General features: G+C 36.2%; 3 protein-coding genes across 4 annotated transcripts in view; 1 reads left to right on the forward strand and 2 right to left on the reverse strand.

Moving 5' to 3' along the window:
* LOC139981172 (rab GTPase-binding effector protein 1-like) overlaps positions 1–9,437 on the reverse strand; it is a 49,742-nt gene extending 40,305 nt beyond the window's left edge. The window contains exons 1-5 of the mRNA XM_071993368.1: positions 9,231–9,437; positions 7,391–7,528; positions 5,423–5,596; positions 2,284–2,416; positions 1,712–1,847 (exon numbers count right to left, since the gene is read on the reverse strand). Coding sequence (XP_071849469.1) covers positions 1,712–1,847; positions 2,284–2,416; positions 5,423–5,596; positions 7,391–7,528; positions 9,231–9,282 — 633 coding nt within the window. The 5' untranslated portion in view covers positions 9,283–9,437. The remainder of the gene's footprint in view (positions 1–1,711; positions 1,848–2,283; positions 2,417–5,422; positions 5,597–7,390; positions 7,529–9,230) is intronic.
* A 100-nt stretch (positions 9,438–9,537) lies between these two features.
* On the forward strand, positions 9,538–16,779 carry LOC139981176 (INO80 complex subunit B-like). 2 transcript variants are annotated; one of them, XM_071993374.1, is made up of 8 exons: positions 9,538–9,737; positions 11,143–11,398; positions 12,093–12,223; positions 13,018–13,169; positions 14,173–14,331; positions 15,152–15,208; positions 15,460–15,584; positions 15,739–16,779. In XM_071993374.1, exons 1-8 carry the CDS (start codon positions 9,692–9,694, stop codon positions 15,881–15,883), a joined length of 1,071 nt encoding a protein of 356 aa, XP_071849475.1. In that variant the 5' UTR covers positions 9,538–9,691; the 3' UTR covers positions 15,884–16,779. The 2 variants fall into 2 exon arrangements, with proteins under 2 accessions (XP_071849475.1, XP_071849477.1); XM_071993376.1 differs by having other exon boundaries at positions 13,024–13,169.
* On the reverse strand, positions 16,777–23,918 carry LOC139981177 (RPA-interacting protein B-like). The gene is made up of 7 exons (XM_071993377.1): positions 23,738–23,918; positions 22,629–22,802; positions 21,080–21,149; positions 20,494–20,608; positions 19,694–19,757; positions 19,098–19,235; positions 16,777–18,592 (listed from the first exon to the last, which is right to left on the reverse strand). The coding sequence occupies exons 1-7, from the start codon at positions 23,837–23,839 to the stop codon at positions 18,563–18,565; spliced, it is 693 nt and encodes a 230-aa protein (XP_071849478.1). The 5' UTR covers positions 23,840–23,918; the 3' UTR covers positions 16,777–18,562.
* Positions 23,919–24,857: the final 939 nt, after the last annotated feature.

The following is a 24,857-nucleotide window of genomic DNA, read 5'->3' on the forward strand; positions in this document are numbered from 1 at the left end:
GCAAATTTCCTGTTGAGCGTGCCCCTTACAGTTAAACCTAACTGTGATGATAATGTGCAATATGAAGCACCTTACATGCCTCCATGTTGGATGACTATCCTACTAATGTTCTTTCTTCCTTTAGGTACCATTTTAACATTGTGAGTGACTGTTTCACATTAAGAGACCATTGCAAGTCGATTATAACAATATAACAATGTATGGATCAATCTTTGACAATCTAATTTAATGAGTGTTAACGATGGAGAAATTAATGAATAATTTCGCATGTACAGACAGCTATCAGTTCAGTCGTAAGCCATTTCAAGGTTTCTTGAGCATGTGTGAGTATGACAGATCTAGGTCAGGTCGACTAACACAATCACAATCAGGGTTTTTGCATGCCTTGGTAAATGTCCGAAAGAATTAGCTCACAAGGCAGCTATTTTTTTTAATTTAATTTTTTTTTTTTTTTTTTTTTAAGCCTTTGAAGAAGATCCTGCTAGGATCGAATATTTCTAGGAAATCATGTCAAAGTGATGACATGTTACAGATGAAATAAAAATTTATTTAATAACCATTCATTTAAGGTCAAAAATTTAAGAGGGACAGAGGGTGTCCTATCATGAGCAATTCCAATTTTACTGAATTCTTGAGTTTGCTGTACTGATTGGGATTTGAAAACTTTCCAACCAAATTAAAAAAACTTGCTTTTATGTTTCATGTTAGTCTATATACCTACTGTACTGTATGACTTTAGTTAAGTACCTATGAAGCTGGATCATGGCTTTGCGACAAAGACTTTTCTTCAACATTTAAAGAATAATTGAGATGTTATAAATATTTTTCTTAAAAATTGGTATAAAATGATACATGTTTATTACTTTATTTATTTTTTACAGAATTCATTCATTGTTGCTGATGACTCATGGAAAGGAATGACAAATGAATGAAATCATCACAGATCTCAAAATAGTCAGACATTTGATACACAGATCAAAGTCCTCTTCCACTTCCTTATCTGTCCAAACACCAAAGAATAACTTCTATTTTATAATTAGTTAGTAGAAGCACGGAAGGTAATGTACTATTTAAGAACCCATTGATATTAGCACAAATACACAAAAACAGACTTTAGACTTGGTTAAATGTAATGTTTACTTAAATATCACAGAAACATGTTTGGAAAATGTATATAAAGTGTCCATTGAGGTTTCAGAGGTGTCAAAATGCTTGTTCCAATAACAAAATAACTGAAAACAGCATTTGAGGTGTTAGTTTGACCCCATAAAATACAATGCAATTTGCAACAAACCACTGCAATACAGTGCAAAACAGTTAAAAGGGACTTCAAATTCATTTTGATTCTTTGGTGGTTTCCTATGTCGAGACCCTGTCGCTCCAGACCCTGTCACTCCAGACCCTGTCACCCTGTCACTCAAGGCCCTGTCACTCAAGACCCTGTCACTCCAGACCCTGTCACCCGGTCACTCCAGACCCTGTCACTCCAGACCCTGTCACTCCAGACCCTGTCACTCAAGACCCTATCACTCTGTTACCCGGTCACTCCAGACCCTGTCACTCAAGACCCTGTCACTCCATACTCTGTCACATAAACTGTAGATTTTGATTTGAAAAACTGCACAGATATTTACTAGATATTACTTCTGGCCATAAACTCAAGCTTCTCGTGTTTGACACTGCTTGCACCAAAGGTAAAATCATTACTCACCAATTCCATGCTTTTTTCCAAATTTTCTTGTTCTATTTTGTTTTCCACTGCTACTTTATCTTCCTTGGCTGGTGAAAGAGGTCCTCCACGGCTGGCAACATCTCTAATCGTTCTTCGAAATCCTGAAAATCTATTCCTGTGAAGGACAAGTATCAATCAGTCAATCAAATCGATCAACCAATCAGAAGCTTTCATTAAACTGCCATTATTTAAAAAAAAGATGTTCTGGTGATTGAAGTTGATTGCTTAGCAAAATTGCTGCAAATTGTCTCCATCTTTAGGCAAAAACCACATCCTCATGAGCATTTTGTATCACAAAGACATGAATTTCTCACTTTCTTGTAATATATTTGGCAACGGCAGAATGAAATGATGTCATCAGGGCACATAAGCCGAAAATGTCTGTTTCTTTAAAAAAAACTTGTCAATCATTTTATTGACAGAACAAAACAAATGTTTCTACAAAAAACATATTTATTCTGATACACAGAGTGTCAATCTATTTAGGAGTAGATCATCTGATTCATCGTAACTTTTAAAGACTGTCAGCAACAACACAGGTTAATACCCACCTTGCATCTGGTTTCCTGTCCTGGCTTCTGAGTTCTTCCAACTCTTGTGTCATAGTTTCCATCAGCGCTAGCAGCCTCATCCTCTCGACCTGATAGGCTCTCGCAGTCTCCTCTGAAGCGACGGTTGTGGCATCTAGAAAGAGGAACAAACACACACACATACACACATATACACATTATAGAAAGTCTCTCTTTTATATTTATTTAAGCAATAAGGTGAAACTTTTTCTTGAGCAGCTTCAAGCATTGCATTGAGGGTATCAGCACGAGTACTACACATGAGATAATATAAGAAAAGCGAATTTGTATTTTACTATGGGGCTCCCCAGTGTTTCTACACAGAGCACTGTCATATCCATCCTAAATGTGTATCATCTGTATTGTACAGTATATAGATCTCTGAATTAAAGTAACATGATCCCCAGAAAAGGAATCTTGCATAAAGATGATCAGGGTGATTGTATAGTTCAAGGTTCCACTTGTACAGTTTCACCCTCAAAAAATAAAACAGTGCTAAAGAAAAGCATTATAAGTTAAGGTCAATAAGGTGTCTAAAACAATAAGTGTGACTAGAAACTTCAAAAATACTGTATGTTTCAAAAGATCTCTTTCTCAATAGTTTCTCAACAAAAGTGTATACCATAAAGTGATCAACTCCAGTACCGTTATGATCTACAATCGAACACTGCAACGCTGCCAAGGATTGCGGAACTAGATAGGACCAGTATGAGAGCGCCCTCTGTTGATGTGGGTGTGGCTGGAGGGCCGCATTGTGTAAGGTCGTGCTTAAATCGCATTGAACAACCTGTCTTTGATTTGATTTATCATTATATTTTAAACTTATTCAACTTGCCAGAGTAACTCACTTTACTTTTACAATTTTGTTTTCTGGTCAACGTACTACAGTATTCCTAACCTTAAGGGTGCAATTAGCCAGTAATGAACCTCTTCAGGTTTTGACAATAAAAATGCAAAGGGAAGTGGAGGGTAGAGGGGGTGAGGGGTGGGTGGGTGGGACAGTGCTAAAACATTCCAGTCATGTCGTTTAGGCAGATAAGAAAGTGTAGATGTACAGTTGGAGACATGTTAAACTGGTGCGTGGTAAATTACTTGACTAAAGAACACAGAAAAGGACAGAATTACAGATTTCACAATTATTTTGTGCAACACAGGCACAAAGAAAGATTGCTCCTCTCTAAAACTATGTTAAAATTTTACACTGTGGGGTAAGGATTTTAAATTGCACAGCGAATGGCATGAGTGTGACCAAAGAGAGGATAAATGAAGGAATTATACATGATGGAAGCAGGGAAAACTTTAACACACTTTTTCTGTAGCACTTTTGAGGTTTATGCACTATGGTTGTAACAAAATATTGAAATTAAAAATAATACATTTCAGACTTTCAGTATATACTACACTGCTATGTACCTGCATATTCTTGGATCTCAGTATGTCAATTTTGGACAGTATTTTACTCTGGGAAAGCTAAATTGCTCCCTAAAATGTCTAAGGTGGACAACATTTTAATAATCAGATCAAGAATGTCCTCGAATCAGCATTCAAAACACTAAATAATTCCCTCAGGTAAAATGCTTTGCTTCAGTTTCACTAAATAATTCCCTCAGGTAAAATGCTTTGCTTCAGTTTTCATCTTCATGTCTTCTTAATAACCTTGCAGGGTTTGAAGATTACACGAAAAGATATAAAAACCTTTGGGTGTTTAATTTCGGTAAAGTACTGTTGTATGTTTCAGGTTTTACAACGTCATTCATGCAATTGCAATAAACTGAAGTAAGAATACAATGCAAACTAAAGCCTCTTAAAGGAACAATCCCTGACAAAAAGAAAGACTATATATTACACTGAATAATGAGAGAACTTGTCAACCAGAAAAACTCTGGCTTGTGCCCTCTTTCCAAAAGAAATACTACATATATATATATTAAATGGGTTTACAAAACAAAATCACCAAAAAGTTCTGTCCAAAAACATAAATGGAATGTTTTGAAATAATTTGGAAACTTAGAAACCCCCCCCCCCACAAGTATTTATGCAAATTTTTTAACATTTTAATTATTTTAAATGCTAAAATGTGGAGCCAAAACTTATGTTCTGAAGCATGCATAATATAACTTGTTTACCTTGCGTGCAAAGCGATCTGGCCACAGAGTGTGATATGTCCCTTGCTGTCTCTGTGCTGCTTCTGTTACTGTTCTGGTTCTGCTTATTTAGTTTTTTTTCTCGTAGTTGTTCACTAATAGCTTGTTTATTGTATATGGTTTTGTTTGTATTCACTACTGTTTAAATGTTTACTTTCGACGGGAAATCATTTTCCGTTTTTTGTTTTCTGAAATGGACGATAAAGTTTCTATCTATCTATCTATATGATACAGCCTCGTATAAAATGTATTCACTCAGTACAGTACCATACTCCTCAGCCATTTAAGAAAATATCTGGAATGAACACTTTGCTCACAACATCACATAGCAGGTGCAAATAAATCTGCATTTTGGCTTTTAAAGGGATTGAACAGTTGTGCCACTAAAATATGCTAGAGACAGGGGCGGATCTAGGACGTTAAAGAGGGGATGTGGTCCTGGGTCACTAGAGGCAATTGTCATGAAGTGCCGGTTGGTCTAGGGGAAACTTCCCCCAGGAAAGAGTTAAAATTTTAGATGTGAAATGGTTCATTTTGAGTGGCCTATTGATTTACACACAAGAACGGTCATCTATGAAATAAACTTGCATCGCGTCTGTTACGGTCACCTCTAGGGAATGTTTGTCCAAGCAGGTATCTTTTCACATTCTACTGTTTTTTTTTTCCTCCTCAGAAACTGAGAATTATCTGGAATGTCTTAGAGACTACTACCAAGGTTCGTTTGGACATTCTTAGAAGCTCCTCATGGAGGATGCTAACTATTTAATAACCAAATATTTGTCACCTTTTAGTACCTTCAAGGTTCCTAAGAAGATGACTTTTAATATCCTCTGTTTGTAAGTAATATTTAATAACCAAATAATCGTCACCTTTTAGTACCTTCAAGTTTCCTAAGAATATGATTTTTAATATCCTCTGTTTGTAAGTATCTTTGATATATGTCTCAAAAGACAACATTGACTGAATAATCCACCTACCGTCCATGACCTTCTGCAACGAAGCCACCTCCTCGTCACATTTTCTTTTCATATCTTCAATCTCTTCTTGCTTCGTGCTTTCAATGACTGCAGCCGCTGCCTTCAACCCCAACAGCTCTTCGTCTAGACGATTCCTCTCTTCGCGGACAGTCGTAGCTTCTTTCAAAAGTTCATCTATAAAAAGTATAGAAAGTATGTAGAATGCCATCCTTAAATATCAAAATAATATAAAACTGTTAGCAAACTGCTTATCCACTAGAGAGCCTGTGTAGGAAAATGTGCTCAACATTCAGGAAGGACATGACAAACTTTTCTTCTGTCCCCCCTCCTTCTCCCCTTGTCCCCCCCCTGCCTCCTTTCACTCCTCTTCTCATAGCTCTCTTCCACCCTTTTTTCTCCACACCTTTCTGTCTTTGTCCTCCAGTTTATACCCTACCCCCTTCCCTTAATCAGGACTCTTTGTCCCTCCACTGTTAATCTCCTACCTCTCCTCTTCCCCTGTTGGTTTCTTTCTTTCATTCTTCTCTCCATCCCTTGTCTACTAATCCCTTTACATCCATCTCTTTATGTTCACCATGCTCATTAACCTGTCTGTATTTGTGGGTGTGTTTTTGTCCCTTCTGTTACTGTTACTTGTCATTTATCCTTTGAAGAAGATCCTGCCAGGATCACACATCCTTAAATATCCTAAAGTCATCTTTTATGACGGCAATGACACCACATAAAGTAATACATTTGACAAGAGATAAGTTGGAAAGCAAATTATTAAACAAGGTCAGCTGAAAGGTCAACTTCCCTGGGCCTGCTATAGATCCAGATTTAAGCACATACATGTTCATTATAAACTTCTCTGAAGGTCAAGTGTGTCGCATTTTATTGATTTTTTATTAAATTTTGTTTATATCGAAAAACCTATTGTATTAAAGGGTTAGGTGTTAGTGAGTGGGATAAGATTGAACTTTTCTAGATTTACTTTCATCCTTACTTTATCTTGTTTTAGAACTGCAGTTGGGATACATTTTTATAACCAAAGAATTTCTTTGGACTAATCCATTGATATTGAAGTTATACTGTACATGATCTATTGAACAAGTCTCTCTTGTGTTTATGTTCACAGATAAACATGATCAAGAAATTAATTAATATGAAACAAATGGTCTCCAAACTGAGAAATGGGTGATATAATTCTGCTTGGTTTGAAACCATTTCCTTCCCACGTGGGGCATTTTGGTCTTCTTCAGCACTTGAGAAACATGTCAGATGCTGACGTTTAATGGCACACCCAGATGCAGAGACGGGTGCAAAGATTGTACGCCTTTATCATAACTTCAAGAAAAAAACTAATCAAAATGCTACAGCAAGCTATCATTATAAGCTAGAGGTCCGTCACTACCTTTCATAATAATAATAATACTAACAACATCTCAAATGGGCTATAATTTTGTATGTGTATGGCTTTCTAAGTCTTGCAGCTCACTAACTAGACTTTACTAGCTCTTTCAAAACATTGAGCATAACAATTACAATAACAGGACAGGTCACTGGGTAAACTACTGTTCAAGCCAAGAACTGAATTAGTTTCCTGCTTCATTAATATCATTGCCTTTACAAGTAGTACCTTTGTGTTACAGATACAATAACTGTAGTACACAATACATTAATGATCAGGGATAAGTGTTTGTATTGCATCCTTGCACCTTTTCACAGTAGACTTATATGCAAATTGTATTGAATTACATGCACAGTAGGCTTGACATTCCAGTCAGTTCCTACTTACAAACATTTTTTCTTTTCAATGTATAAGTTTGTTTTAAGCTCTGTTCGTCTGCCCATACAGATAATAGATTTAGGTTTTAAAATGTAAACAGGCATGGGCAATATGAATGCCTGTTTTACTTAATTGTTACAAAATGCAATCGTGTTTAAAGTATCCTCCAATAGGAAAATGACATAAGATGTGCTACTTACCTTCCCTCTGAAGGAACATTTCTTTAAATTTTGCTCTCTTTTGAGCAAAATCTTCTTCTTGGAGTTTCTTTTCATGAAGAACATTGTTCAATGTGATCTTCAAATCGGCGATGATTTTCTCCATCTTATCAATTTCTTCTGTGAAGATGGAAATGGTTTACTTATCTTAAGTGGGGAGCCACTTACTTGATTTTCGGGCAAAGTGAGGGTGATGTCTTACTTAAATATTTACTCCATGTTTATAATAAATAGTCTGGGTTATTTTACTGATAGGAAGCAAGTGTGCAGTGCTTATTAAACTGCTTGTCGGGTAAATAAGCACAGCTAACTGTGCAATAATTATATGTGATCATCAGGAATATTAGCATTGCAGCTTTGCTTAAAGAATGGATCATCAAGAGACACATATAGCTGGTCACACTAGTGCTCTTTTCTGATCTTTCAGGTTGTCAATGGTCAGAGAAAAAAATTACATACATGTGAGATTACAATTATATACACAATCATTGGCATTCATCACTTTTGCAGTCCTTTATGGAACACACCCAGACACTTTCCTTGTGCAAATTTGTTGCAATATGATAGTTTGTCAAAGGTACAGGCCATAATTCCATGATCAATATGCAAAATTTTACTATTTAAGTATTATGCAACGAAAGCTAGGATAGCCTTCATCATGATGACATGCAATTTGCTTTAAATTCTGATCTTTGGATTGTGCATGACGCACAGACATTAGATATAAATATTTTCTTGCATGGCTTAAAGCATCTAGTGTTAGCTCACTTACTGTGATCAAGTGAATATGTAAGAATGCCATGTCCTCATTTATCCAACAATGGTGTAAATAGTTACAACCATAATCTAAACTAGCCTTGGCCATGCACACCAGTCACTCCCAACACTGGCCACACAGTCATTAGGTTCGGCATATATGCTAACATTACTTTGTGACCCATGTTGGGAGTGCATGTGACGATGATAGAATAAGAAACTGTGATTGGCCTAATGTACCATTTTTTAGTTTTCTTTTTTTAAAGGCACTGAAGACTCGCCCCAAACCATATGCGGCCATCTGAAAAAGTTTACTTTCTGTTGCTTGCAAGTGACGTTTTGTTTGTGTCGCTACAAAATGCAGACAGTGAAAAGTGATACATTAATTGTTATCTTTAGTTGGACCTGAGATGTCCATGATCCCTGTATCGTTTGTATACTGTGCTGTGGGTATTGACCCACAGCTGTATGTACTGACTGTACACTAGTGTCTAATTACCAACGGTAGCAAGCTGTGTGTATATTTTCTGGGATCGATGGTGGTGTTTAACACTTCTGTTATACCTCATTCGAAACTAGGTCAATTTACCAGCATTAGTTGTTTCTTTTTTGCGCGAGTCTTCACACCCTTTAAGGTGTCAGACTTGAAAAGCTTCATATTTCTGGCTTCCCTACACATCAATTACCTATGAGTTCTTGTATTGGGTCCTACATCCTTTCATGTAGGCTATGTGATGTTTGATGTTGATAGAAATAAATCGAACTGATTTGAACTTTGAAAATTTGAAGGTGAACCTTATGCCACCGATGTTACTAGGCCTAGGCCTACAATTGAGTAAAATGTCATGCGGACGTGATCCACCCAAAGACAATTATTAGAAATTGGGCCTAGCTCTAGACCGGGCATTAGCAAATGTTACACTCAGATCTAAGCTAACTTGCGCCTATATTAGGAGTAACAAGTTAGGTCTAAAGTAGGCTAGGTCTCTAGTTATAATACTAAGTACCATGCTACCAAATTCACAGCTATGCCTACAACTTAAGTTCAAGGCTACAGTACACTTACTGTCTTCAGAAATATTCTCTGTGACACTATCTTTCACGACCCCGTTACTCATTTTGCTCTATCTCCCAATTATGACATGTACGTCACAGAAAATTTCCTTTACTCGTACGCATATGAAGTTCCACGGAATTTTGCTAAGCAAGGTTCAATCCATGAGCGATAGCATCTTTTATTCCGTGCGACAAGATGAATAGGCTAGTCATAACCATCATGTACAGTACGTTATTTACGTACATTATTTATTGTCGGACCTAGCGCCTTTCATACTGTTCTGGAAAGTCTATCTCGAAAATGTTCCACGCCCTCAATTCGTCAAAATTTGGAGAGTTGGGGCTTTCCCTAACAAAATTTACCAGCGTATTAAGACCTGGAAAACATCATAGTTCGTTCGTTTGTTGTCTAATGATCTATTTTCAAACGTTTGATTTATACATAACATAACGGTTTTATCCGTATTAACGATGAAAACCAGGTCTAAAGAAGCTGCTCCGAGTCCGACGGTGACAGGTTTGTTAATCATACCAATCTTAATGATGGTCATAAAGCGCCAACTTCCAATTTGTACAATTCAAGGGACACAATTATTTGGCCTACACTCAGTAGCCTAGGACTAGGAGGGTCGATTTGATTAAACAAAGGACTAGTTAAGCGAAACCTCGATAGCTTTTTCGGTCAAAATATCGAATCGTCAAAATAAACATCCCACGAAAATGAAAGCTGGTGTTTATAGCATATCCTGAAATTTGGATCCAAGATATAAACAAGATGATCCAAGATTGATTTTACAGACCATATTTTTATTAGTTAATAGCTCTGCATGATAAAATAAAAAAAAGGTTAGACCTTATGTTATCTTTTAACAATTTTGTCAGTGCCTTTGGATAGGAATGTGATGTAGCCTGGATGCCGTGCATTTATAGTAATGAACGAAGTCCTTTCAGAATTGTATAGAAAATCGAAAGAACCACTTCTTGATAGAAATATGGCCAAATGTTGTCTTATTCAAACAGAAGTTCCACTTTCCATAAAATTAATTTTTCTTTTTGTGGATGACATCTAGAATTAATGCGGTGCCACTAATTGTTAGCAGAGGGTATTCACAGCTGCATTGTAATGTAAAAATGGATACCCTGGATAAAGAGCCTCACAGTTACATACCCTTTGTGGGTAGTTTTTTAAAGTCTTTCAGTTTTGTCAAGTTTCTGTGTTTCTCCTTTGTCTGCTCATGTCTTACACAAGTGTTAAAGGCATTGAAGACTCGCCCCAAACCGCGTGCCGCCCTGTGAAAATGTTAACTTTACGTTGCTGGCAACATTTTTTTTCTTATTGCTACAAAATGCAGACAGTAATGAAACGTGATACCTTGTTATCTTTTATCTGGACCTGAGATCAGGGAGTACTATTACAACTCCCAGCTGAGATGTCCATCGCCGCTATGTACACTGTGTTATGGGTATTGACCGTAGCTGCATGTAGTGACTGAACGCTAGTGTCTAATTACCGACGGTAGCAAGCTGTGTGTGTATTTTCTGGGATCGATGGTGGTGTCTAACACTTCTGTTACACCTCAGTCGAAACTAAGTCAGATTACCTTCATGAGACGTTTCTTTGTGCGCGAGTCTTCACACCATTTAAATACTGTACCAAGGGCCTACAGAAGGAAAATAAGGTGGGGTTTAATGGCTTTGCCTGACATCTCATGATATGGTTTATAATGTGAGTAAAAAGTAAGAAACCAATAAAACCCACAAAACCAAGACTAAGTTAGTACATTCCATTCCAGCTATTTTTTATGGCCATGGGAAAGCAACTTAAAAAAAAGCTAGGTTACCAAGTAAACCAAAGGAAACAAAGAAATGAATGAAAAAAGGAAATGTAGTTAAAGAAGGTTCCTTTAATCTTTTAATAACAGAACCTGCACCTGTGAAAAAGGATCCAGTTGTTGCTCCCCCAGTAACCCCTGCACCGGAAGAGTTAGAAGCCAGGGAGCCTGAACTGGCCGTTCTTAACAAGAAACCAAAGAAACATAAACATAAAAAGCACAAGAAGCGGAGAGATCTAATTTACCCATCTCATTTGACATCAACAAGTATAACAGAGCCGGACGGAGCTTTACCACACCTCAAACTAAAAATAAAACTTGGAGGGGAAACCTTTGCCACTAAGAGGTAAGATGGAACCATTCTAACAAAATGTAGTCCACTGGGTTTTGCCATTTTACAAGTTTTGTTAATTAAAATGAATGGCACAAGCCTGTGTAATAATCACCAACTAGACCAATTATAAGCGAATGAACAATGGAAAGCTGACGAGGGAAATTGTAAGAAAAATATGAAGATACCCGCAAGTAAAGAAATTGTTGGCTAGATTGGGATTTGAACCAGTGAGCTCAGGGTCATAACCTCTGTATTTTTATAACAAGAGCTATCCAATCCCTGCAAAGCTGCACTGGGATGGTGGGGTGCATGCTAATGCCACAGTATCTTACATGAGGAATTAGCAGGGATCACACACTTATTATATCTGATACAACCCAGCGAGGGACAGGAGATGGATTTCAAGAGAAATATGGTAAACATGGCATCATTTATTAGGTATAGCATCGCATTTTAATTGAGCTATGAAAATAAAACCATATTGCTACACAAATACAAAGATACATTTGTATGCAAGAAACAGTGTTTTCAGTATTTTCTAAGTAATGAAGTGGATTTTGCTGTGATCTTTGTTCATGCTGTTGTTTTTTTCTTTTCTTTTGTAAATTTTTTTTTTTTTTACTTACATACATCTATAATACTAATTTCCTTCCTCAATCCTGTATTCATGTCTGCTCATACTTTGTGTAACATGCATGTCTTTCAGTGTATCGAGATCGTCCGTAACTGACGCTGTTCTCACAGAACAAGAACTCCATCTGAACGAAGAAGAGGATGAGGAAGATGACAAAGTGATGGAGGAGGAGGGAGATGCATTTGAAGGAAACTTGGATCAGGGTAAATATTTTAGCCCAAGTTTGATTACTGCCTGTAGCCATGGTGTAGAGATATAGATGAGACTGAGGACACTAAGGCTTCTACTGGATATTTCATCTATTCAATCGGTGAAAACTACAAAAAATATATATATAAATTCTCTATTAACGTACAAATATATCACAAAATAATCAGTAAATAGCAAGCAGCACAGAACATACAAAGTAGCACATAAAGACTAGAAAATTCAATGCAAACCTCAAATATATTGAACAGTAGAAATGTAAGAAGAACATGCACAATATGCCCTTTTCTCTTTCTTGTTTTGTTTTTAAAGACTTTTCTAGTGTAGGGTTGAAAACAAGTTGAATAAAAACTGGTTATGTGGAATCATTTGAAGGGAAACTGTTTAATGGTGATGCATGTATTAGGTACACTTTGATCACTCCCCACCTCCTTCACCATCCTCCACCCCACCCCTTCATCTGCTTTCCGACTGTTATATTATGTCATCCTAATGAATCATTTCTCCCAGTGGTTGTATGTATAAAATATTTTCATGTCTAACTTCAACTGTGATGCATTAAAGCAAGCTGAATCTTATGGTGTGTGCATTCAGGGCATATATGTGTGTACTGTACATACATGTGAAGATTCAAACAGTGTGGAATGAGTAAGATGTCATTTTTAGTAGTGAATCGATTATTAACAAATGTTCTGAACTATAATGTAATATGTAGCCAGCCATCTCAGAATTTTTTTTTTAAATTTTTTGCTGGCTTCCATAAAACAATTTTTGATAAAATGTCTTTAAGTCGCAGAGGAGGAAGACTTGCCGATATTAGATGCAGAGATAGTTGACGAGGATGATGAGGAGGCGTGGTTGGAGGCTTTAGAGGCGGGGGAACTCAACGAACACGGAGAACTGAAGAAGGAGAAAGACGTTAACCTCCTCACTACGAGACAGGTAATCCAAAATGTTTTGTGTATTTTTTTCTGTTTGTGGAAAGTTACTCCTGACTCCTGAGAGAGTTTAGGATATGTAAATCATTTGTTGGTCTATTTCTTTCACTATTTAAGGAAATTGTTGTTGCCAATGCTTTGCCACAGCAAAAGCTGCTTTATGATAGATGATTTCTTAACTGAAAATTAAAGTTGTTCAGTGTGATGAGTCTTTTAAAAAAAATTACTTTGCGGTATTGAAAGTTTGATTTCATGATTTCCTCACTTGTCAAAGATAGCTGTAGTTGCAATTTTACATAACAATACCTACAAACAATACATACTTATACTTTATGATGAGTCTTGCAATCAGTTATATAAGCTCAGTGCTTTTATAGGATCCTGGGTTCGGTTAGGATGTTTGTGTCGGTGAAACCCGGCATTTGAAAAGATGCACGAGTGTATAAAGAATAAAGCAAAAAAAAGGAGCACTATTAATATGTGGATAAAGTGTGGCCTTTTTGTATAGCATGTAAAAACAAATGGGAGGTTTCCATCTTTCAATATGACAAAGTTTCATTGCTGAACTTCATAATAGTGACATATCAGTCATCTACTGTGCCTGGTGTTATATTATATCATTGTTAGGCTATCCGAAAGGTTAGCCTACATTCTTTCACTTGTATAGGTGGATGCAGGGAATTTATCAATGTTTACAATTTTATTAGCAATTTTTGATCTTTTTTTTCTCCTCGAATATACTGAGCTAGTTTGGCTCTCTTTACAGAAGAGTACTGTACATCTTTGCAAAGCCATATTTTCTTGTAATTCTATGCCAGATAAATTATTCACCACAAAGTATCTCTTGACATAAATTAAACAAGAGAAATCAATTTTCACTGTTAAAGATTTCATCAAAGGTAATGGAACTTAGTGTACTGGTGTGTTTCCTGGTTCCTAAGGAAACTTGCTTGTTGTACTACTTATTCATGATCAATGATGACAAGGTTAATAACTTTTACTTTCAGAAAGCCTTGCTTCAGATGAAGGCAGATCACCAAGAGCAACTGTGGGAGTTACCTCTCCCAGCGGAACCATCAGAGTTAACGGAGGAGATGATCCGAAAGAGAGCTGTTAGAGCCCAGAGGAGGCGGGACCAAGCTCAGAAAAAGGACCTGGAAAATAAAGTACTTTGAGACTGTTTTGTTGCTTTATTAAAGGGATTATTAAAATTGAGTGACTCCAAAATTTGCAAGTTATGCGAAAACATCCAGCAATGTTTCAAAAATTCAAAAAGACATTCTTATTGGTATCATATGCCAGTTTTTTATTTCGTTGGTGGAGAGATTGGGAATCCATGCAATGTTAATAAGTAATCGTATCAATCAACTTGTCCGTCTTATTAATTTGTTTCTTTTGTTTTCAATTAAAGTTTGCTTTTGAAGAAGATCCTGCTAGAATTGAAGCATCAGGCTCTCTCAATTTTTATACAATTACCCGTACAGGGTAATTGCAGCAGATTACCAGTTTGTTAATGTTTTTTTTTCGTAACAAAGTTCTTAATCGGGTTTTTGAATCAATCAGATATACTGAGTGAAGTATTTTATGGCAAAGATTCTCAAAGCCTCTTGACTTTCTGGTTAAAATAGTTATTTACATTTTGTTACTGGATTGTGAAGAACTCGGTGTTCACAGTATCGTTGTATTAACACTGACAAAGCAAGGTAACTTTCCAGTGGCTGCATCTGTCTTGTTGTGACATTTAAAGAGAGCAAGATTTTTGCCAAGTCAACCAAATTACTTCCTGTTTAAAGTTGGGGGAAATACGTTTAACAAAAGTTCAACAATTACAGTCTTTTTTATGTTTTTGTGAACTATTTTAACTTGTGAATCGTCTTGCCGTGTTCCGATTATAGATAAGAATATTGAAATGTTCTGTTCAAGAAGAAATTGCAAAGTCAGTAAGCATGAAATAAATTTTGTGACATTTCTCTTTTTATTCTACAGAAACAAACAATAGAAAGACTTCTGAAGAAACAAGAAGTGAAATCAAAGCTAAACAAGGTGAGAACATTTTGCAGGTTTCACCATCGTAAGATACACCTTTGATATTTCATCTTTCTCTTTCCATACTTTATAAAACTTTGGAAGCTGTTTTGCTAATTGTTTTTAAATGGTTTCCCTTTCAAGCCAGCTCTCACCCTTCAGTAGATTCCCAGATATTCAGAAGTATTCAAGTAGACAATTAAATGAAATGAAATGTGAAAAGATGCCAAGATTGGAATAAAAGTCTTTCTTTCTGTATTTGTAAACAGATTGGAAAGCCCAGGAAGAAGACCGAGGGTTCTCCACAGGTCCGCTACATTAACAGCTTAAATCATGGATATTCTTTATCGTATCCAGAAGGGTTAGAGTTTCCCATGTCTAAGAGTGCTACAAAGTGAGTATTATGAAAACTTTTATACTTTTATTTTAATTTTATTTCACATGTAAAAAAAAAACACTGCTAAAGGTCTTTTCTACTTTTGACCATTTTGCAAAGCATTCTGAGAAAATGATTTTCCCTGACTGTATCATCTGATGATCTATTTTAGGACCCCACCACCCATGGCTATCCCATGTGGAGTAGAGGGCTGCAAGAACACTAAGAAGTATTCATGCTCCAAGACTGGAGTACCGTTGTGTAGCCTGGAATGTTACAAGAAAAACCAGAGACTGTCAGAAATACCTGCAATATGAGATGGCTGTCATGTTTGTCTTACTCTGTGAACCTTGGAGTATCTGACTGCAGTTAATGGCAAGTTCTGTTGCTGAATAATGGTGACGAACGATGTCAGGGGACACTGGCCAGGTGACTCAGACGCGAAAGACGGATAAACAGATTGAGGAGGAAATGTTCGACCGTGGAATCTTCTACAATTCAGCTGTAAACTGTTATAGAGTGCGCTATCCATGATCATGTAAAGGGGGCTGGATCAGTGACAGTCTAGCGAGCATTAACGAATGCAGATTGAAACTATTGAGGGGTTTGCCTGAAACCACACAAAGAAAATGTCATGTTTATCTTTATAGGATTATTAGGTCACTTTAACCAATCTAGTAAATGATTCCTTTGAAATATTCCTCCATGTTGGTTTCCTTTGGCTTTGAACCAAGGTCTAAGTAGTCAAGTAAAATGATGGAGGTGAGCAATGACTTGTAGCAAGTCTGTACTTGTACATATTTTCTAGCACAGTTGTCTTAGGCCTTGTGCAGGAATATGTATTTTGATTTTTCTCATACTCTGCATATGATTTTGAAAATCTAGTGTAGATAAATGTAAAACAGTAATGAGTCTTACTCAAACTTTAAGAACCTTGAACTTTTACTGATACCAACTGAAGGAGGGTTGTTTCTTACTCCTGCTTTATGAAACAAATTGATGATTGATTTATTCGAGGATAGTCACAAGACTGGAAATGTAAATAACTTCATGTAAATTGTCATCAGTGCGGCGTTAATTAAGTAACTCTTTACACTTTACACTTTACAATTTCATATTTATTTTTGTTGAAAGTGTTGTGTTTATTTGTCAAAGAAATAATAACCTCTATCTGGACGGTAATAAAAAAGAGAGAAAACAAAAGCTGTGCTCAGATTTTTCTGTACCTGTTTTATTCATTCTATACAACACATCTTTTTGTTTCTACATACATATTTAACACTTTATGACAATAATACAACAAATATGGAAGCTAACAAAGATTTGAATGACTCAAACAAAAGGCACAATAAACTTAATATAATTAATGAAAGATTAGAAACAAAACAATAGAATAGTATGTATATATACATATATATATATATATATATATATGCAAATTAACTAAAGAAATCTTCAGGCCTGATAGATGTGACCTTGCATACACATTTCCATCCTGCCCCCTCTTTTTTTCCTGCAGGGGGAAGGGGTGATGGGAGGAGAAGCCAAGACCCCCTTGTATAATATTTTGGAGGTTGAGGGGATAACATTATGACATTAAAGGTCATCGGTTATAAGCCTCAAAAGAGTTCTCAAAATTCTGTTGATGATATTTTTTTATTTGTTTCCTCTCTAAACTAGTTGCAGATATTGATGAGTCATTTATGATGCAATCCAATGTCTCAGTGAGTTCAAAGAAATTTGAGAATGAGCTGCCCAATATGTAACTTTCTAGCATATTTATTACAAAATACAGCCTAGATACGGCATTTTTGACTGAAGCATTTTTGACTGAAGAGAAATTATAATCCAAATGCAACTAGCTATATTTCCATCAAAGCATAAGCCAAAGACCTCACCCCTCCCCCCAACAACAACACCCAAATCGATCTTAACATTAATATCAAAACTTAACCCTTACTGAGAGAGTAACACTGAGCATTAAAACATGCTGGATAAGCTGTTCCTATCACAAAAGTAATATTTAAGCTTACAATAAAATCTATCAATAAAGTCAGCCCCAAGAGGGGAGTAACAGTTTTCTATCATTCTTGCATATTAAATAACTTGATTCATTAATTAGACTTTCAGATGAAAAAAAAAAAAGAAGTTGGGCAGCTTGGTTATATGTTTGAATTGTTTTTCTTTTCTTTCCTCCTGACAAATCAATACGTGTTCATTACATTAAAAAAAAGTGTGTTAGATTCATTAATTAGCATTTCAAATGAAAACACAAAGATGGGCAGCTGGCTAAAATGTTTGAATTCTCTTTTTTTTTTGCCTCCTTACAAATCAATACGTGTTTACTACATTCAAATAAAGGAGTGTTAACTCAGTTAGTTCAGTACGGAGTGTTAGCTCAATGGTTAACGCCGGTGCCTTTCAATCATAAGGTCCCGAGTTCCAGTCAATCCAAGATTAATGTATGTCGTCCAGTTACCACTATTCATAATCATGGATGTTAAGTATGAAACTAAGAGACTGACTTCGGTCAGCTTGCGGCTTTGATAAGCCAATGATGGCTTCTTCGCAAGTTCCTGCTTGCAAGAGGATCTAAAATACATACAAACATAAAGTGTGACTTTCTGGTAACAAGAACAATAGCATAGACACTTCTAGGTTCTTAGGACTCATCAAGAGTTCTGGCAAAAATTAGAGGAAACGGGAAAGGTATGTCTATTCTTTTTAGAAGCTTCCAACATGCAACTGAGATCAGCATGTAAAAAATCTGGTGACATATCAGCAACTTTCCAATAATTAGATCTGTTGTAGCCAACCCCCCCCCCCCCCCCGGCCCTCAATTAGCCCAGCAGCTGAAATGAACACAGGATATCTGTTAAAGTTACACAGATCAGGAATTCTTCCTCAAAGCATCCCATACAGGATTTGTCTCCATGTTGTGGGCAAGAACAGGTTTCATCTGGCTGCCTGTAGCTGCTGACAAACATGAATGTCCTTCATATGATGATGTGCATCACATCACATTTCTGTTAAAAAATAGAAAACAAGCATAGAGAGATACATCAAATTTTTGTCAGAGTTTCTGTACAAATTGTTTGACTTCTTGTCAAAGCAGAGAGAGATGTTTTAAAACAATTAACATGTTTCAATAACATTAAAACATGAGTTTAAGCTTATAGTAGAGTAGTTAGTGTCTCTAAAAGACACATCTTACTATTATTTACTACTAAAACCTTTGCAACTTTTAACAGGTAATATAAAGTGAAGTATAACGAAGCATTGCTTATTATTACTGAAAATCAGTGAAATATTGACTGCTCTGTTTTTGCATTATGACAACATTTTGTGACATAATTTTCTGTCAGAGTAATGTCTATCATAGGAAAAGTAAATTCAAAACCTCCACAGGAATGCTTCCATACTTGTATTGCGACTGTACAACCATTATGGCTATTTTAGGAGATGTAGTAAGTTTAGAAATCATTAAATAGCCTCAGCCTGTAATAGAGACATGTAGAGTCATGTACGTACCTCACAACCCATGACAAGGTTCACACCTCCACCCATGTCAATTGGACAGAACTGTGGGACGTTGTTACAATGTCCTTCATGTTCATTCACAGCGTCCTCAAGTAGTTTCTTGACATTCTGTAATGTTAAACCATCTTGCTGTTGAAAATTGAAAGATGGAGAAAAAGCATGATGATGAATATAGAGATACTGTATGCAATCTGAAAAAGCAACACCACAAAAAACACACACATGGTCCAGATTCACTATTGAACCAGTTGCACATGGGCAAAGTATTTCTGATGCAAAAGGACCCCCACAAATAGGGAATGCAAAAAGGGAAAAGTGACCTATTTGAAAAATTCCGCTGACTACCACTTCATATTACCCTCCTAATTACAGGGTATTGCAAACCAATACATCAATCAAGCGCTATGAATGAGAACTACACAAGCAACACTGCACCCTGCTACACAAACACTGTTTACCCACATAAATTCAGTGGGCACCTGGATAATAATGTAAACACAGCCTGCTTCATGGCCAACTGGGGGGAGGGGAGGGGCGTGGGGGTGTCGGGTTTCAAAAATTTACATTCTGCCAAGTATCGTCCTTACCTTTGTATCCACTCGCAGCCCACAAGAGCAAAAGAATATCCCTTTGTTTAACATCAGATGATTGCTGAAATTAGAAAACAGATTGACAAAATCATCTCAAAGTTATGTTAGTCACATCACAATGGATTTCTAATTATATCAACAAAAAGTCACCACATGAAACAATTTTCCTAAAGAAAGAAATGATAATAATAAATAAAAATCTGCAGATCTTATCACCTCTTCAGACTTGACTTAGATTTACCTTCATGCAGTGAATTAATGTAGAAGGGCTTGCTGTTTTAATTGAGATGAAAACAGGCATTCCATTGTCTTTTAGGATTTAATTTCAATTTTCAGTAGATTATACCTTATTCTTAACTTCACCCATTCTCCCCTCCATTCCTCCTCACTAATAAGATTCAGTTTGAAAACAGACCCTTGTATTAAAGTCAAGAATTGTAAAAAGTGAAATGCTTGGTATGAAGCTTGATTTCAAACAACATTTCCACTTGTTCTTATTAGAGTACCAGTTATGACAACATAGCTACCGATTATTCTGCTAAATTAAATTATTCTGGAATTGTGGTGCTTAGTTCTAACGCACCAAGGTTTGTATTCAACAAGAGAGAGTATGCTCATGTTGAGCCTCAGTGTATTTTGCAGACTGGCAGATTGGTAAAAAGTTATTCTCTTCAAACTGTGTTTTCTTTCTTTGTAATAATGATGTGGATAAAATAATACATAAATATACACTGCAAGAGTCACACTGTGTGACTGTGATTTATAACTAGATTTGGTGACTGTACAGAGCTTCTTACCCTCTACACACGGGACAAATGACATCATCACTTGCGGATAAAGTCTCAGCAGACTTGTTGACCTGCTCTTGTTCCATTCTTAGATGATGTTCTGCCTCAGCGATTAAAGCAGACTCTGTAACGAGATCAAAAGAAAGTGGGAGAAAAAAAAAAAACATCCGTGGTGTCTCTTTAAGATTGCTGAAAGAAAATATAAGCTTTAAGTCTGCCTCTTTAATGTGATTAAAGAAAGTAAAGAATGATGATGAACAGTCCATTTTAAAGAATTTTGTGTAAAGAGAGCCTAGAGGTCAAGAGTGAGGTCATCTAAGCAAGTACCTCATCCTTACAGTATTACACTTGGCTAAAGCATGGAAAATGCAATTATTCCACTAACGATTATCTTTCGATTATGTTTTTGTGCTGAGGATTATATTCATAAACATTGGTCCAATGGACAGAAAACTTGACAATAGCCTATGGATTTCATAGGCTCTTATAGGTTGTTCATAGAACAACTTGCATTTGTTTGTTACAAATTAACCTTGCAAATTGATTACTTAATATTTATTAGTAAATTACTAGTTTATATTGTAATTATTATTACCTTCCACCATTAGTTCAGCTTGCATGTCTTCCATCAGAGATATAATCTCTTCAAATTCATCAAACTCATCCTACAAAAAATTATGAAATGAAAGACACAATCATAAGTGGATCCATAATTCATTCAGTTTTAATTAGAGTTAGAAATTCTTTGTAATCTAGCAACTTTCTCCTCATGCAACAGGGAATAATTTATCCAGTGTCCAATATTCACAACACAAAATGCTATAAAAAATGGTCAAAATTGCTATGCAAGTCCAAAGGTGTACAGTATAGCAGTCTTTAGGTACACTTGAATCACAGTATTTTGTAAGAGACAAACTTTAGAGGTCAAAACTTCTGAACCAACTTTTAACACTTAATTATTTCCTGTACAATACTTCAGGACAATGTCTGCTACCTTGGAGAAATACATGAACAACAAAAAATTAAATGCTTTCTATGATATGAGATATCAGGTTGAAGCAAGTTGGTCACTCATCCTCACACTTCAACACTCAGTTTACTGCTACTCTCTTAGAATGCTTCCACACTGAGACATTTACCAAGTATTTTGGATAATCCCTTAAATGTGTGGTAATAATTTGGAAGGTCAAAACTTGCAGGAAGCTATTATTAAAAGCTTTCAGCATACTCTTAGCATGTTAAAAATGTGTGGCTAATACTGATGAGCTTTAACACTGACAGAAACTTATTGCAAGGAATAATTTAGTGTTTCCATTTCTGCATAGCAATTTTCAAATCTCTTGCACAAGACCCATACCAACCACCAAAACACTGTGAAGTCTATATTGATTGCAATCAAAATGTTGGCTGTGTTTTTTATTTCAGTACATGTCTTTGCATAGCTAAATTTGTAGTTATTCATCTATGAGCAGATGTGCTGTTTTCATTAGCAATTTAAAGGGATTACTTGTGGCTGAGGTTGATTGCTTCACAAAATTTTGGGAATTTCTACAATTTTTAGATTAAAACCACATCATCATTGCACTTTGTATGGCAAAGATATGAATATTTTAAAATTTTATTATCTTTTGTGCATGCATATATATATGCCATCTGGTGGCAGCAATGTTAATGATGTCATCATGGCATTTCAGCTCAATTGTATTTAGTTATGAATATGTAAGTCACTTATTCAAAGGAAAAGATACACATTACTACAAAAGAAAAACAACTTTGCATTCTGATGAAATTCTAAATACAGGGAACCTTAAAAACTGATCAAACATTCCAAATGCATTAGGTGTCAAACATAATTTCAACAATAAGATATTAATACCAAAGGTAAGCTTTCAAAGAACCTTTTGCCATGATGACAGAAAAAAATCACCCACTGTGATTCACCCCCTGGGAAAATTGAGGGTTTAGCTAGTCAATGAAAGGTTCATTCAATGGATCATATCTTAGGAAAAAGTTAGGAACAAGATGTTGAAATGGCTTTTTGAATTAAAGTGTTGAATATTTCTTGTTTCCATATAAGTGTCACGTTACATACAAGTGGAATATATCTTTTTACATTTCGAAAAACTGAATCAATTAAAACCTACACTGCCAAATGACATGAGCTCCTTATCTCTTTCCATCTGTTTCCACTCCTCACGTAAGACTTTTTGAATGATAGATCTTGAAGTCTGTGGACTTCCTTCTTCTCCATCCTGTAAGTTTCCACGGAAACGCTGAATAAGCTGTTCTCTACTGTTTCTGAGTCTGTCCAGACATCTCTGAGTTAAAAAGAAAAACAAAAAAGAAAAGATTAAGAAGATCTTTCATAACAAAAAGCAAAAATATATGCAATCTGACTTTCAAAGACCTGCCAACCTGTCTTTCAGAATAATACTTAATAATTTAGTGAATCGGGCAAAATCCAACTAAAAACCAGCTACTGTAGATCTAATAATAATATATGAAAGTACCACAGAAACATTTTGGGGCTTTTCATGTCACCTCGGCAATAACTAGGCTACTGAAAAAGTCATTTTCTTGTGAGTATCTGTGCTGCACAATGCAATGATTCATAACAGTGGTTTTTCTCCACATCCGTCATGTAGACCTGTGAAAACATACTCAATGCCTATTTCTCATAGCAGACTAAGAAAAAGTTTAGAAAATAAATGTATTCAAAAGAGTAGCACATTCAATCAGGAAAGCATGAGATTCCTCCAAAACTAGGAACCTTGGTAAAACCTAGAGAGATGGGGCACGATTGTTATACAATTTTCAGCTAGCCTGTACTATGTAGCCTAGTTACAGTGTGTTTTTGACTGACTGAGCCAACTTAGGAACTGGCATATATACAATAAGTCACAGTGAGGTTACAACATGGAGTTGGATTAGGACTAACATAACATAACATAACAATTAATATTTATATAGCGCTATTCCATCTAGATCATAGCGCTAGAGGTAATACGTTGTGGACATAATGCAAACGTTTGGTCTATCCGTTTGCAATGCATTAGGCTATCTTGTAAGTGTAAATCAAGGTTAGGTCTAGCCTAGTCCTAACTTTAGGCTAAGTTAGGATACCGTAGGCCTAAGTTACATACAGTACTCAGTAGCATAACATTAGGCCCTCAACTTGATAATTAGCGATCTACCAAATAATGGCTACATGCAAATGGAAATAGTGTAAACGAGAAGGAACTGAGAAACCCACTCTACGGTAAACGTCTTTCCATGGGGGTGTTCTGCCTTTGTACAAATCTTCGTGTCTTCTCCTCCTTGAAACTTCGCGCTTTGGTGTCATGGAGGCCGCCATTTTCAGGGGCGCTAGACGTAAATGATCATCAAGTTGGCAATATGATCAGTGCTACAACCGGAATGTGCCCTGCGGGACCGTAAGTTGAGTTCGACCATGGCAAGGAGCTGGAATTCAGATGGGGATAGTACAACGTCCCTCGATTGAAATTTTTTCCGCCGCTCTTGTCCAAACTTATCCTGTGTTTCTCAAAAATATTGTGTCGAATGTATCAAACGAAGGTATTCTCCCGGAAGTTCGCAAAATATGAAGGCTAATAAGTATTATCATGTAGCCTAATGTATTACTTTACTTTGCTTTGCTTTTCATGCAAATCATTCTATTCGTTCACAAACCTATGTAAAAAGAAATTCTGACGAAAATTTAATCTGCTACAAACATTCTGCAACTAAGTTAAAATTGAAACAAAGACCTCTAGAATTGATCGCTTGGAAAATTGAAAAATTCAGTAAATGCTAAGTGATCAAACGTAAATGGATAATCTTGTACGCCTGAATTATGATCCCCTCCCAACTTTTAACTTCCAGGATGGTGAGCTTGAGAATCCGATGGTAAGAAACAACCTTGAATGAGTCCATTAGCATGGAAGCACGTCTTTGAACTTTTTCCAGAACTTCCTTAATTGTCTTTAGAAAACTAATGCCAAGCCTGAAAAGCGCATACTCAAGGCGAGTCCTAACCAACTGCTTGTACAAGCTAAGAACAATTTCTTTCGTATTACTTCAACTTTCTTCTAATCATAATATAACAACTCTCTTACCTTTTTTTTTTTGGCAGCATCACTACACTGGCAAGAAGGCTGCATCGTATATATATACTTAAATTCCTTTCCAGAACACATCATGAAGTTGATTGATTCGATCCTCATTATTTCGTCGCCCGGACTGTATGTACATTTAATCTTAATTTGTTTATGTCACTACTCACTAATTTGATTCAAGGCGGATTACCCGTTTTTAATCTTCGTGAAGTCCGACGGAAATTTAGCAGTAAAACACTTTTGACTCCATTCAAGTTG

Source organism: Apostichopus japonicus, chromosome 15 (genome assembly GCF_037975245.1).
Source record: "Apostichopus japonicus isolate 1M-3 chromosome 15, ASM3797524v1, whole genome shotgun sequence".
NCBI lineage: Eukaryota > Metazoa > Echinodermata > Holothuroidea > Aspidochirotida > Stichopodidae > Apostichopus > Apostichopus japonicus.